Raw genomic sequence first — 12,563 nt, forward strand, 5'->3', positions numbered from 1 at the left:
CTCAAATTAGCTTACTTCCTGTCCTGCTGTCCTACATCTGGACCTGCTAGAATTTGTTTCTCCTCTAATGTTTCAAATGCAGCCTGCGTGAACTTCAGGAACAAAATATTAGGTAATAGTTGGATGTGGCTGCCAGTTTGCTTTGTTTTAGAAAGCTCCATGGGAAGACTTTTCTTTTTAAGCCATTTGGTGGACGCAGTTGGTGTACAGCCCAGCGAGACCACTTGGAATATCTTCCACTTCCCCACCACCACCCGCAAAATTAGTTTGGCATTTAAAAGCTCACTTTCTGATATTAAAAAAATAATCTAAGGGATGAATCATGTAGGATGAGATGGGTCCGTCTGCCAAATGATGTCAAGAGTGTATTTCGGAACACTGTGATGTCCCTCAGGTGACAAAAAAAAAAAAGAGACTTTCATATGAACAGATTCCAGCTTCTATTTAGCTGATTAGCAGCTTTCTCTTTAACTCCTTGGCTTGGGGAGTAGGATTTTCCCTGCACAATATCTGGTGCCAGGAATGGACGCGCTGGGAACAGTCAGTGCGAAAGGATTAAAGTGCTTAAAAAGACCCTTTGAGTCCAATTTTTAGGTTTTCTTTTTTGGCTAGTTATTTGTGGGGTCTGATCCAGTGCACCAAAGGAGATGTGGGATGGCGAGGAGCCAGTCTCTAATGGCTCCCTGTTCCTTCCCTCCTCCTTTCTGCACTGGGCATCAGGCTGCAGGTGGTGGTCTGGTGTGGCGGTGGGTATCAGATTGTAAGGCGGATACTTCCCTTTGCCAAATCCCAGACCTCTGTCCCGCCAGTGCAGCAGCTTGCAAAAATGATTATTTTGTCAAACAGCTTTTTTCCTTCTCGGTGAATAGGCAGTGGAATCAAACCTCACACTTCCCAGCAAAGAGGATAAAGGAAATATCTGAAGTTTGATGGGTGTAATTGAATGCTTGAGAGTTTTTTTTCCCCCCTCTGAAAGCAGATAATTGATTTTTCAAAGCACCCCTGTAAAACTACCTGCAATTTTAATCTTTCCCACAATGATGAGAGAGTAGATAAAGTTAATATCCTTTAAGAGAGACTTAAAATTTACTCCCTTTATTTCAGAGTAAACGTCTTGCCCTTTCCCCTCCAGAAAGCTTTTCTGTTGTTCATCTCGAGCATGGACTGAGTTCAGGGGCTGGCCATCACTAAAATAACAAGAGGTTAGGAATCAATAGTTCAGCAAATAAGTTTGGCATCCAGGAGACAGGACCATGTGTATGTCAAAGGTCAGTTTCTCGTGCGGTGTTGCATGAAAGGTATTAATATGTGGGATAATCTACCTACAGGTGGGATGTGACTGGAACCTCTATAGCCCTGTTATGTAGCAAGTCTACTAAATAGGGACCTTGCCACGTGGCCACTGGGAAGATGTCTTGCTGGAAATAAACATAGCACTTCCAAAATATTGCTGGCATATGCTGTTCTGTTAGTCAAAGCTATGATTTTGAAAAGTATGATGGATGATCCCACTGAAGTAACATGTTTTTGGTAGGGCCTATGAAACTCAAAAAATACTCCTGAAGCATTGGCGATTTATTTGATTACTTAACTGTGCTTCATGCTGGTACAAGATCTGATAATAGGGAGTGTGTGCTGATGCACTGCACGACAGCAGCCTTTTTCTTGGTGGGACCCAAGACAGTAAGTAGTAGCATTGGGAGAGCAAGCATGGCAAACCCGGTGTTACACCATTGCTGAAAAGTGTGGATCAAAACATCTCCTAAAGGCAAGTGAGCTTACTGCACAAGTACTCAAACAGGAGAGTCAAAGCCTGGGCACAAGAAGGCTTTCCTTAAAGCTCCCTTGAACTAGGATGCATCTGATGTGCTCCCACTGAGCCCAGCTGCTGAGGCAGGAGATGGAGGGCCATGCCAGGTCTGCATCAGAGCATCACATTAGATTTGCAAAATGCTTTCCCTTTTTTTTTTTTAAACAAAACAAAAAAAAAATCTGAGCAACTCAAGTGTGCCTGTAATTCTTCCAGGGGTGTGCCAGAATGGACACCTGCCTGAAACCTGGGTCCTTGCTAATGAAATAACCAGGACGCAATCAGATCTTTGTTTCCAACTGTGCTTACCAAACAGAAGAAGCTTTGATTGTCACACAGAACACATGCAGCAAGACAGGGAGAGCGCTGAGTGTGAACGCTTCCAAAACGCTCTGTCCTTACCCAAAGCACAGCTCTAATGTGTAGCCAAAGCCTTTCTCTGCTGGATTTGGAGAAAGCAAGAAGTCCTTTTCGCCATCAGCAACTGTTGTGAGGGGGTTTTCCTAAGGGTGAGCGCAGAGCCACACAAAGCGTGCTCCTCGCTCTGTTCCAGCATGTTTTTCTGCGTGTCAGATGGATGTTGCTCTGTTGGAGTTTTGGACTGTTCCACGGCCTTTTATTTCAGTTGCCGAAATGTGTTATTTGTAAAATCATATGATGCAATCTCCGTTTGAGAAAGGAAAAGGAAAGACTTGCAACACCATTAGGATCATAGCGGGGGTATTGAAGAAAATATAGTTAATGTATTGGAACAAGTGTGTTTTGGCCTTTTTTTAAATTAATGTGTACCTGATGGTTTCATTCTTGATAGCCCTCAGATGGGAGGAACTTTCTTTGGCTTCTTTTCAGCTGAGATCAGTATTTCCCCTTTCCCCTTTACTTTTGTTTTCACTCGCTGCATTTTTTTATTCTCTCATGCACTTTGCTTTATCTCTTAGTCTTGATACATAAGTATCAGAAAACATACTCTTTGTGATATGTACTGGATTTAAAACTTAACACCATTGGCTTTATTCTCGTGGACTTGTTGCACTCGTTGAAATCTTAAGCTCTTTTTCTAAAGTTTTGCTTCATTAAACATAGTCTTATGTTCAATAAGTCTCTCTTCAAACTCTTCATTCAATAATTTTTGAAACTCAGATGTATGTAAAAGGTGCCCAAAGTCACTAGGAGTGTTTTTGAAACCTTTTCCAAAAGAGATACTGGCTGCTGGGTACTTGTGGATAGCTCTGTTTCAGTATTGGTGATTAACTCAAGTGTAGAAACCTGTAGAAACCTTGATTTGTCTCTTGGTTTGCTGCACACTTAATCACTTCCTCAATCTTCATAATAATAGTTTGTCCTTTCCTTGCTATTTGTAATAGGCCTTAGTGGACGTGGGTTGGGTACTGAGGGGTCGGGTATGTTAGCGCTATGCCAAACACATGATCCTTTATGCCTCACAGCATTGCTAACGGTTTGAGGGGGAGCAGGTTTAGGGGAGCTTTCTCCAAATTTCACTTCCAGTTTCTATCGCTTATGACTTGCAAAGAGACAACAAGAGCCTGAACGTTGGGAGAAGTTTGCATTTAAAAACATTTTTGATAATAGCTGTCCGAGTGAAAATGCAGTGGTATGAAAAAGTGTCAAGCCACTACTGAGTGAGCTGGTGCACTGGGAGGACCTCAGCCAGGACCTCATCTCCTACACAATATTTTAAGTGATTCCTGTAATAGTATTCCTTTTCTCTGCAAAAGACTGGGTGAATTGCTGGTCGTTCAGTTTGGTTGAAAATACACTTAATATCTCAAGTCCACTTGGAACAGAGATGCAGTAAAAGCTGCGTTTGGCAGGTAAAGCCGTTGGATTAAGCAGCAGCTGACTGTTGGGATTCTGGCCCTGCAGTGAAGGTGGGACTGCACTGCTGTGAAAGCAGGGTGGCTGTCCTGGTCTTACTTTCACAACCTAAAACGTGTATCATCTCAGAACCTGCAGGCTGCAGATCCACAGCCGCTGTGGATTAATTTCTGTCCTTAATCTGCTTTCATTTAGGGTCAGGGTGTACGACCTCCGCAAAAGTGAATCGTTGTGCTCCTTCTACGCCCACCGGTTAGGGGTGTCTGCGGTACAGATGGATGACTGGAAGATTGTCAGCGGAGGAGAAGAGGGCATGGTCTGTGTGTGGGATCAGCGGATGGGCACCAAGCTTTGGGAAACGCATGCCAGGTAACTTTGTCTACGTGGGGTCTTATGCAAGGGCTTTTGTCAGATCTGGCAGACAGGAGGAATGCGGGAATGAGATGATCCAGGACCAAAATAACAACATGCCCATGTGTAAAGCTTCTGAGAGTTCTGTTTGTTTTCATGTGAATTGGGAACCAGTTGCCTCCCTGCTTGGATTCATGTGCGTGTTTCTGTGCACCATGAGCTTTCAGAGGCTTTTTACTTCTTAGTTAAAAAGAGTGCTTCAGCCAAGGAAGGAAGAATGAAAATTCTTTCTCCCCTGGATTTTCCATAGAGCTCAGTTGGCATCTTCATAGAATTGTAGAATGGCTTGGGCTGGAAGGGACCTGAAAGATCATCTAATTCCAACCCCCCAAAAAAAAAGTTCCATGGAGGACTGATTTCCCCCCCAAATTCTCACCTGCCTTTTCTGTGTTATTTCCAAGGACTTTCTGCTGCTGCTTTTCCCCTGCTCCTTCTCTGACCTCTGACAGCCCCAACCCCCCCCCCCCCCAAGAACCTTTAGACCTCAGCTTCTTCTCTCTGCCCCATCTGTCAACCAGTATTTACTTTATACTTGGATTTAAAATGCTGGACTTCTGGCTGTTGTAAGTGGTTCTGGCTGTCTCTGTTCTCTGCACCCTGGTACAGTACCTGAGCTTCTGTTCACCTCCTTCATGCATTCCCTTAGCAGTAACGAGCGAAGCCAGATTGGGATTTAAACTCGGGGACGCTGATAAGAGTGTAACAGTTTGTACTGAAAGCACAAAATGTTCAGTGCTGAAAGTACAAGCTGAGATCAGTACCCTGGAATTGACAGAAGACTGTTAGTTGCTGCAAATCACAATTTTCTGATCACGGTAAAATTCCCAGCGAGTTTGCTTTGTCTGAATGAAGACCTCAAGGATTTAGCCACTGAGTGATACGCTGTTCTTAATAAAATGAACAGATACATCCTGATTTTTTTTCTTTTAGTGCCTCTTCCCCACAGAGGAGGTAGATGAGGTATTTACAGTCAGAGAAGTTCAAGTTGGAGTTGTCATTGATTAATAGCAGGTATCTCCTTCTCTTCTGACCCCGTGAATTACAAAGCCCGATGTGATGCAGCCGATGCATTAAGGACGATATTGCATTGATTATCTCCTGGAGCAGCACTAATGAGCATGCCAAGAAGGAGGGCAAGCAGGGCAGATCTGCTGAGCTTTGGTGTGGAGGGGAAAATGTACTCAAAGTGAAACCATTAGGTTAAACGTTTAAAATACTGTTTAATCTATATAGGACTCGGAAAGGAGCACTTCAATCAAAAAGGCCTTCACAGACCAAAGAGGTGTGCGAGTTGTTATCCCTGCCAAGAGCCAGTGTCGTGAATGGAAAGCGAGGGCAGAAGCAGGGGAGAGGACAGGAGAAAGGGCCGTGGAGATGAGCCCTCTTAACCTGATGAGTTACCCCTCCTTGAACAGCAAACGCTGGTTCAGGGTTGGTTTATTCACCAGTGAGGGGGAAAGGCAAGACCAGCTCTCGTAGCACTCAGCCCTTGCTGAGTGCTTGGGAGGGGGCTGCGAGGTCCTGGCTGAGCAGCTCGCTTTGGGAAGCATCCTGCTCGTCTCTGGGGTCCTTAAAGCAGCGAGGCAAGCAGGCAGCCCGGATCCGGCACGGCCTGCGTGCTGCCAAGCATCTGAAATATTTTCTGGCCTGTATTCTGGTAATAGTCCACTAGATGGTGATAAAAGCTGTGTTTATCTGCTTCAGACAGGAGAGGAGCCAAAGGTGCAGCTTCCCAGCTTCTGGCCATAGAGGGGGCACTGACTGAGATGAATTCTTGTTTAATGCAGAGCAAATCCTTTACTGCGCTTGGATTTTAAGAGTCTAATGCAAGTGGCATCTCGCTCAGTGCTGTGGTTTATTTTTCAGACATCCAGTCCGCTATATATGGTTTAATTCCCATAGCCTCATCACTGCAAACATCCCTGATGAGAAGACTCCCCGAGGCGCCAGCATCACGGATGATGACCTTACTGCACACCGCAAGTGAGTAAGGCAGCTCTGAAGGGTAGGAGTTTTGGCACTGCGAAAAGATCAGCTTTATTAGATGTTTAAAAATGGCACAATAAGCACCTGACTCATCATCCAGAGCAGTAACAGAGAGGCATGGCATGCTTAAAAAAAAAAAAGAGAGAAAGAGAGAGAGAGAGAAGACTTTCAAAACAGCTGATGAATTGGTTGTTTACTTCTGAACACACACAAAAAAATGCATTTCATATTTCAGCAGGTGAATATAAAGGCCACTGAAGCCAGACAGGGAATACAGCCCTTCCCTTGCTTGACCAATATTAGCAATGATGTCTCCTCCTGAAGGAAAGCTGCTGGTATTTAAACTCCAGGTTTTGATATTTGCATCTCAGATGGATGTTAGCATGTCTAATTGAACTATCAAACTACAATGTACTTCCTTCCCCCTTCCTGAATAGATGAGAAATGTGTCAGCAGATGACAGTTATGTCTCTGCGTCGCTAAATTCAGCGTTCAGTGTTTGTTGCCAGGGCTTGGTGGGGTCCCTGGAAGGAGGCAGGAGGGAGTTTTCTCATGTCGAATCTGCACAGATAGCCCCAGCGCAGAAGGGATGGGTTTTTATATTCCATCTTCCGAAGCGCTGAATTTTGGTCTTTTCTGGCAATTTCTAACTCTAATCTAATTTGCCCTGCTAAAATATATGATTAAGCTAGCACGCTGTGGTGTCCTGGTTGTGTTTTGCACAGGCATCGAGGAATCATCTATGCCTACGAGTTCTCAGTGGACCAGCTGGCTGCAGAAAGCGTCCTTCCTATTTGCCGCTCCTCCTACGATGAAGTGACTGGCTACAACTACAACATCGGCCTCGCAGTTCCCTACGATAACATTTAGGTAACTCTTCACCTGGCTTCAGTGGTCCAGCCCTCTGCCAAGTCCGTGGCTGTAGGCAAAAAGGTTCACGAGGGACAAGTGCCAAAAAGATTTCACGGGCTGCAGGCGCATCAAAAGGGCTGAGTTTTACCCAAAAACCTGGGGTTGTGAACCAGAGCGGAGTATGACTGCCCTCGAGCATATCACTAAAACACGTTGCTGTGCTGTTCAAAGCTCTGCTTGGTGGAACAGAGACCGACGAAGGAAGGAGGGGAGCAGCACGCTTCAGTGCAAACAGACGTTCATTCCCACTGCTTGTGGGAAAAATGCCGCTGATCCCAGCTTGGCAGGGGACGCGGGCTGGTCAGGAAGCACGAACCTGGAGTGGCAAACTGCTGAGATGGTGGGAGGCTGGGAGCGCATCGAGGAATTCATAGCCTGCAGATGCCTGCCCGTCCTGAGGGGAAAGGACCGGCATCTTGCTGAGCCCTACGTGATTGAAGTTTCTTTCCTTATAATGAGCTGCTCATTCTTCTTTTCCTTGGAGTGAATCAGAATGTGTCTAGAAACAGGAACATGCCCAGAGGGTTGCGGTGTTTGGGTAAGCAGAGGCTGATGGAGAGAGGGACGTGAAGGTTGGCCTCGTCCAGACTGGGTGCCTAGAAACTCAGCAGGCCACACGTATCAAAATTATTTTAAAATACGTAATTTTTCTTAAAGTCTCTAAAATCCTAGATCAAATGTTTTCTGATTGTATATATGTACATGTGTGTTTGAATTTTTGTTCTTAGGTCTGTTAGGGTGGAATAACCCCTGTGTACTGAAACACAAGGCCATCGCGTCTCAGGTTAGTCCTAAGGTACTTTATATGTTGGCTTATGCCTTTCGTGGCACCTGAAGGCTTTGGCTTGGCCTGGTGACCATCCTCACTGCTGAGCTGGCAATTGATCATGTCAGTTTAATAAGCAGAGGGGATGAACTGCCCAGAGTCCCCCTGCATTGTTAATTTGCACTAATGTTACAGAGAAACACCAAGGCTGAGGGCTAAGATGCGATACCTCAGGTGAAACGAGGAGTAAGGATTTACCTTAATCACAGGCTGCACAGAAATAGGTAGAGCCAGTTAGGCTGACCGAGAGCTCAAGTCCTGTATGGATACGTTTTACTGTTGTAAAATTATTTTTTGTTTGTCCTCTGCCATTGTGAATGTACTGGTGCAAGCCAAGGCAAAGTAAACCAAGTTTAAATTGAGTTAAGTTTCAACAACTTTTTGCTGGCTTAATGGAATCAGTTTGTAAGTACAGTCTGTTAAATCAGCGCAAGGAAATCGGTGCCTGAGCTCGCGAGAGAGGGGCTGGCTGCACTGTCAAGCAGAAGTTGCTTCAGTGCTTCCTCTGGTCACTGAGGCAGCCCCTGGAGAGCTTTGTTCTGCCCTCCTCCTGCCTGGAAGAAGTATTTCGCAGCTCTTTATTGGGTTTGGCTTGGGGTGGTTCTCCGTGACTCCTAGGCCGACCTTCACATGTGTGTTTGTGCTTTAACAGTTAGTTTGTTCGTGGTGATGGACTGATGTAAGAAGTGCAAGGGGGGGAGTCGTTCCGGTCACTCTGTCTGACGAATAAATTTTTATCTTTTCAAGAAGCCTTTGGTCTCTTTTTTTTTCTTTCCTCTGCCATTCTGGGAAGCCAGCTCCCCCCCTTCATTCCTGGAACAGCCAGAAGTGTCACGAATGCGTAGCTGGGGCAAGAGCGTAGTTGAAACCTGTCAAATAAATAACAGTTCCTGTAGCACAAGTAAGTTCTGGGGTTGCTCAAGCCTTGTGTCTTTTGATGTGGCTGAACACAGAAAGTTTCCGCCTTTATTGTTCTCCTTGCCACAGTGCTGTGACCCCGTGCCCCGTCTCACTTTAATACATCCTCGGCTAGTTAAGCCGCTGAGTCGTCTTATCTGGCCTTGTTATCTCGGGGCAACTTTGTTCTTTCTTCATCTCTCTGCTGCACACAGCAGATAACTTTGCCTCGGGCCAGCGCGGGTTGAGACCTTTTCCGGCCATCCACCTCCCCACTTCCCTCTCCTTCTGCACTGCCTGGGGTGAAGATGTGTCCGTCTCGCTGTGCTGCTCCCTGGCAGCTGCTGAGCTGCTAGAAAATGGATGCACCTGGATTGGTGGAGGTATCTGCTGGCTTACACAAAGAGAAGACCTCCTAGTCATCAATTTGAGACCAAATGCCAACCCGTTGGGGTACTGGAAGACTTGGAGTAACCTCCAGGGGAAAGAGAGAGTCCCTCTCCTGCCCGCTCTGGATGCAGTCCCTCCGGGTGGGTCGGAGGGTGGTCTGTTTTTCATGTCACTGGAATTTGTTTAGGAAAGTTGTACCACAGCAGAAGATTGTGTATATATTTAACTGGCATTCGTAATGCAAATGAGGGCACTTAGGCTGTTGGAGAGTATCTGTGATGGGAGTTTAATTTTTGATTCTGAAAAGGGATGATGTCCTACTTCAGTGGGTAGTCATTAATACTGTGCTGAAGTGGGTGCTGGAGTGCAGCAAATGCCGTTGCGACTGTTTAAATGTCAGCTAACCCTGGAGAAGATGCAAATGAAGTCTGTTCCTTAATAACTTTGAGAACGGCGTCGCCATCCAGTCTTTAGCAGAGAGAGCTGCTGCCTTTGGCTTTCCCAGCCGGGGCCTCCCTGGGACTTGGTGCTACTGGTATGTGGTAGGCAGAGCCCTGCCGTGTCCCCTAGGCACAGGTTCTCACTCAACGAGGGAACATCTCAGGTGGGTGAATGTGAACCTAGGCTGAGGCAAGGTTCAGGTTCAGGAGCTGCAGTCGGGGCACTTGGACCAGTGCTGTTGGTGCACCAGGGGATGGAGTGAGGCACCAGGCTGGTGGCCTGGGCAGCTGGGGACAGCTGAAGGAGGCATTCAAGGAGAACGTGTGGTCCTTCTTCCCTGGACATGAGAAGTGTTGGAGCACGAGCTTCTTCCCTCTTTTATCCAAAGGGAATACATGATCAAAGCGGGTGGCTGTGCTGTATCGCAGCCGCCAGCTGCTTCCAGGCGCCAGAGATCTGCTTCGAGAAAAAAGGAGACGGGTGGTGCGGAGCAGAGCAGCCTTGCAGCAAAGGACAGAGGTAGGACACCCACAGCTCTATTGCTGTCCTGACAAAACTGCTCTCCACATACTACAGGCCTAGGGCACCACCAAAGATGCCATGGGAGTATTTTGTGTCCTTGGCTGGGCTGTGGCATGCTGTCCTTCCCCATCCTGATGGGGAAGCACATGGTATCGATGCACTGTGATGGTGCAAAAAAAAAAAAACCAAACCACTTTTTTCCCCTCTCTGCAGCCCTGTTTCCTTTCAATGACATTTGGCTGCTGATTTCCCTCTTCAGTGTCCCCTAAAACCTTCAGCTGCTGACTTTTCATTACATATTTCTAATGGCTCAGTGCATATGAGCCAGTGCTGGCGTCCTCCCAGCCCCTGGTACCTCGGAGCCCTCCCTCCTGCCGAAGGGGAGATGAGGCAGCGGTGGTCGGACACCCCCACGGCACCTGAAGTGCTGGTGGCTCAAGTGGTAGAAACTAACTGGGAAAGTGCCTCTCCTGGAGCAGGAATGGTGACGTCTGCAAGGTTCTGGCCAGAAATGCGGCTCACCCGCCTTTCCATAAAATGCATCTCCATGCACATCAGCTGCTGGTTCCCTTGGTGCAGACGGGTTCTGCGTCACCTCTGCCTTGCGCGGTGCCACTCGAAGGAAGGGGAAGCTCCTTGAAATTTGGTGTAGGAATATGCCCTGACCCACTGCTGGAGAATTTCGCTGAATTTTCCAACACGCTGCCACATTCACCCAGCACCTCGCCTGACCACTGCTCCCACCCCCATGGCAGGACAGCGCCCACCTGCCCCAAGGAGATGCTGCTGCGGGCAGTGCTCTGCGCGCTCCCTGGCCCTTTATCCTCGTCCCCTGCTAGCAGCGAGGCTCTGGCTTGTCTGGAGTGCTGCTGCCCCTTTCATCTGCTCCCTGTAACCTACCTCCTGCATGCTCCTCATCCCGTTTCCCAGAGAGGAGACAAACACGAGAGAAGCAAAGCTGCGGTCGAGGTGCCCTGGGCTGCCCCACGCTGCCCTTTTGCGCCCTAATGAACCAGCTGGGTGCAGATAATTAGCGCAAGGGCTATAAATAACCCTTCGGTCCTGCCCCCTTCTTTTTGCATGCTGCTTGCAGCCTTTGCTGGCTGCAAGAAATGCTGATGCTCCAAGAAAACTGCTAGGGAGTTTTCTCCTGGGGCTGCAGGTTTTTTTTTTTGTCGCACCTTGCAGTGGTGCAGCACCCCCTGCGCGGGTCCCCGAGGTAAAGGACGGGGCGCGGAGCTGCGGCTGCCTGGGGCAGCAGGGCCGTTCGCAGCATTTCTGTGGGAATTCCTGTTAGAGGAGGGGGAAAGGAGCCCGTGTCTGCTTCTGAGACCTGGGGATGGGGGCTGGACGTTGGGCTCTTGGGTCCCTGGGGAGGGAAGGGAGCACTGAGGGTCTGGTGCAGTGAGGAGGAAGAGGAGGAGGAGGAGGAGGGGTTCAGTCCCAGCTCCTGCAGCCGGGAGGTCGAGCACTGAGGCTCTGCATGGGTTGGTGCTGATGAAGATGCAGCCGGGGGCGAGCCCAGGAGGGGTCTGGAGGATGGCAGGGTTTGAGTCCTGCAGCCCCACAAACGCAGCCAAGGCTGTGGCTGCCCCCCAGGAGCACTGGGAGACCCGAAACGCAGCGCAGCGTCACTGGGAGCTCCGTGACTGCCAGCCCAATGCTCCCCAGCCCTCGCACCCGGGGCGAGCCCCACGTGCTGCTATGGTACCCCCATGGCATCAGCCTCGGTGGGACTACACCAAGGGGCCAGATCCGTCCCCTGCTCCCCCTGGAGCAGCGCAGGGCTCCCCGGGCCAGGGCTGCATTGCAGGGGGAGGCTGCGCCTGCTCCCGCTGCTGCCTCCCCTCGCTGCAAGGGGGGTGTCCCCCAGCTCCAGGGGCTGCCCGTGCTCCAACGTGGTTTCCTTCCAGAGGGGCAAAGCTGCAAAAACAGCCTCCAGTGGGGACAGACCTCCCAGCTGGACAGACGGATGCCGGCCGGGGCTGGTGCTGGCTCCGGGTGCGTGGCCGAGCCAGCAGCGTTTGCTCCTGGGCTGCTGGCTGCTTGCCGGGGCAGGGGCTATTTCCATGTCACTGGGGGCAGCTATTTTTGAAAAAAAAAAAAAAATTAAAAACAACCAAAAACAAAACCAAATCTTTCCAGCTTTTCTAAAAATAACCACTGCCCTTTCCCCCCCCCCCCCCCCGCCGCCTTCCCAGCTCGGGCTGCCTTAGAGACAGCAATCCGCCTCGAGCCACCCGGTTATTAATACCAGTAAACAACCCGTTATCTCCGGTGGCTTGTAGGAGCGGGAACATGTGGGGGCGGCAGCACCAGGCTGCTGGGAACCCTCATCCTGCATCCTCGTGTACCCGTGTCCCCGCGTCCCTGCCCCACCGGCGGGGACCGGGTGCAGCCGCGGTGGCAGATCAGGGTCGGAGCTGGGGTATTCCTGGTGGAAAAAGTCACGCAGGTTTAAGGGGAGAGCAGGATTTTTGGAGGCTTCCTGCGCAGGGAGAAGTCCGTCAGGCACCGGGCGCTGGCTGCGTA

At 49.0% G+C, this 12,563-nt stretch overlaps 1 protein-coding gene across 1 annotated transcript in view; it reads left to right on the plus strand.

The window, feature by feature from the left end:
* The window catches only part of FBXW8 (F-box and WD repeat domain containing 8), a 51,708-nt gene extending 43,178 nt beyond the window's left edge, over window positions 1-8,530 (plus strand). Inside the window, exons 9-12 of the mRNA XM_080559598.1 lie at window positions 3,842-4,015; window positions 5,924-6,040; window positions 6,769-6,913; window positions 7,127-8,530. Coding sequence (XP_080415724.1) covers window positions 3,842-4,015; window positions 5,924-6,040; window positions 6,769-6,913 — 436 coding nt within the window. The 3' untranslated portion in view covers window positions 7,127-8,530. The remainder of the gene's footprint in view (window positions 1-3,841; window positions 4,016-5,923; window positions 6,041-6,768; window positions 6,914-7,126) is intronic.
* Window positions 8,531-12,563: the final 4,033 nt, after the last annotated feature.

This window comes from Anser brachyrhynchus (genome assembly GCF_964034855.1).
Source record: "Anser brachyrhynchus genome assembly, chromosome: 17".
In the NCBI taxonomy this organism is placed as follows: domain Eukaryota; kingdom Metazoa; phylum Chordata; class Aves; order Anseriformes; family Anatidae; genus Anser; species Anser brachyrhynchus.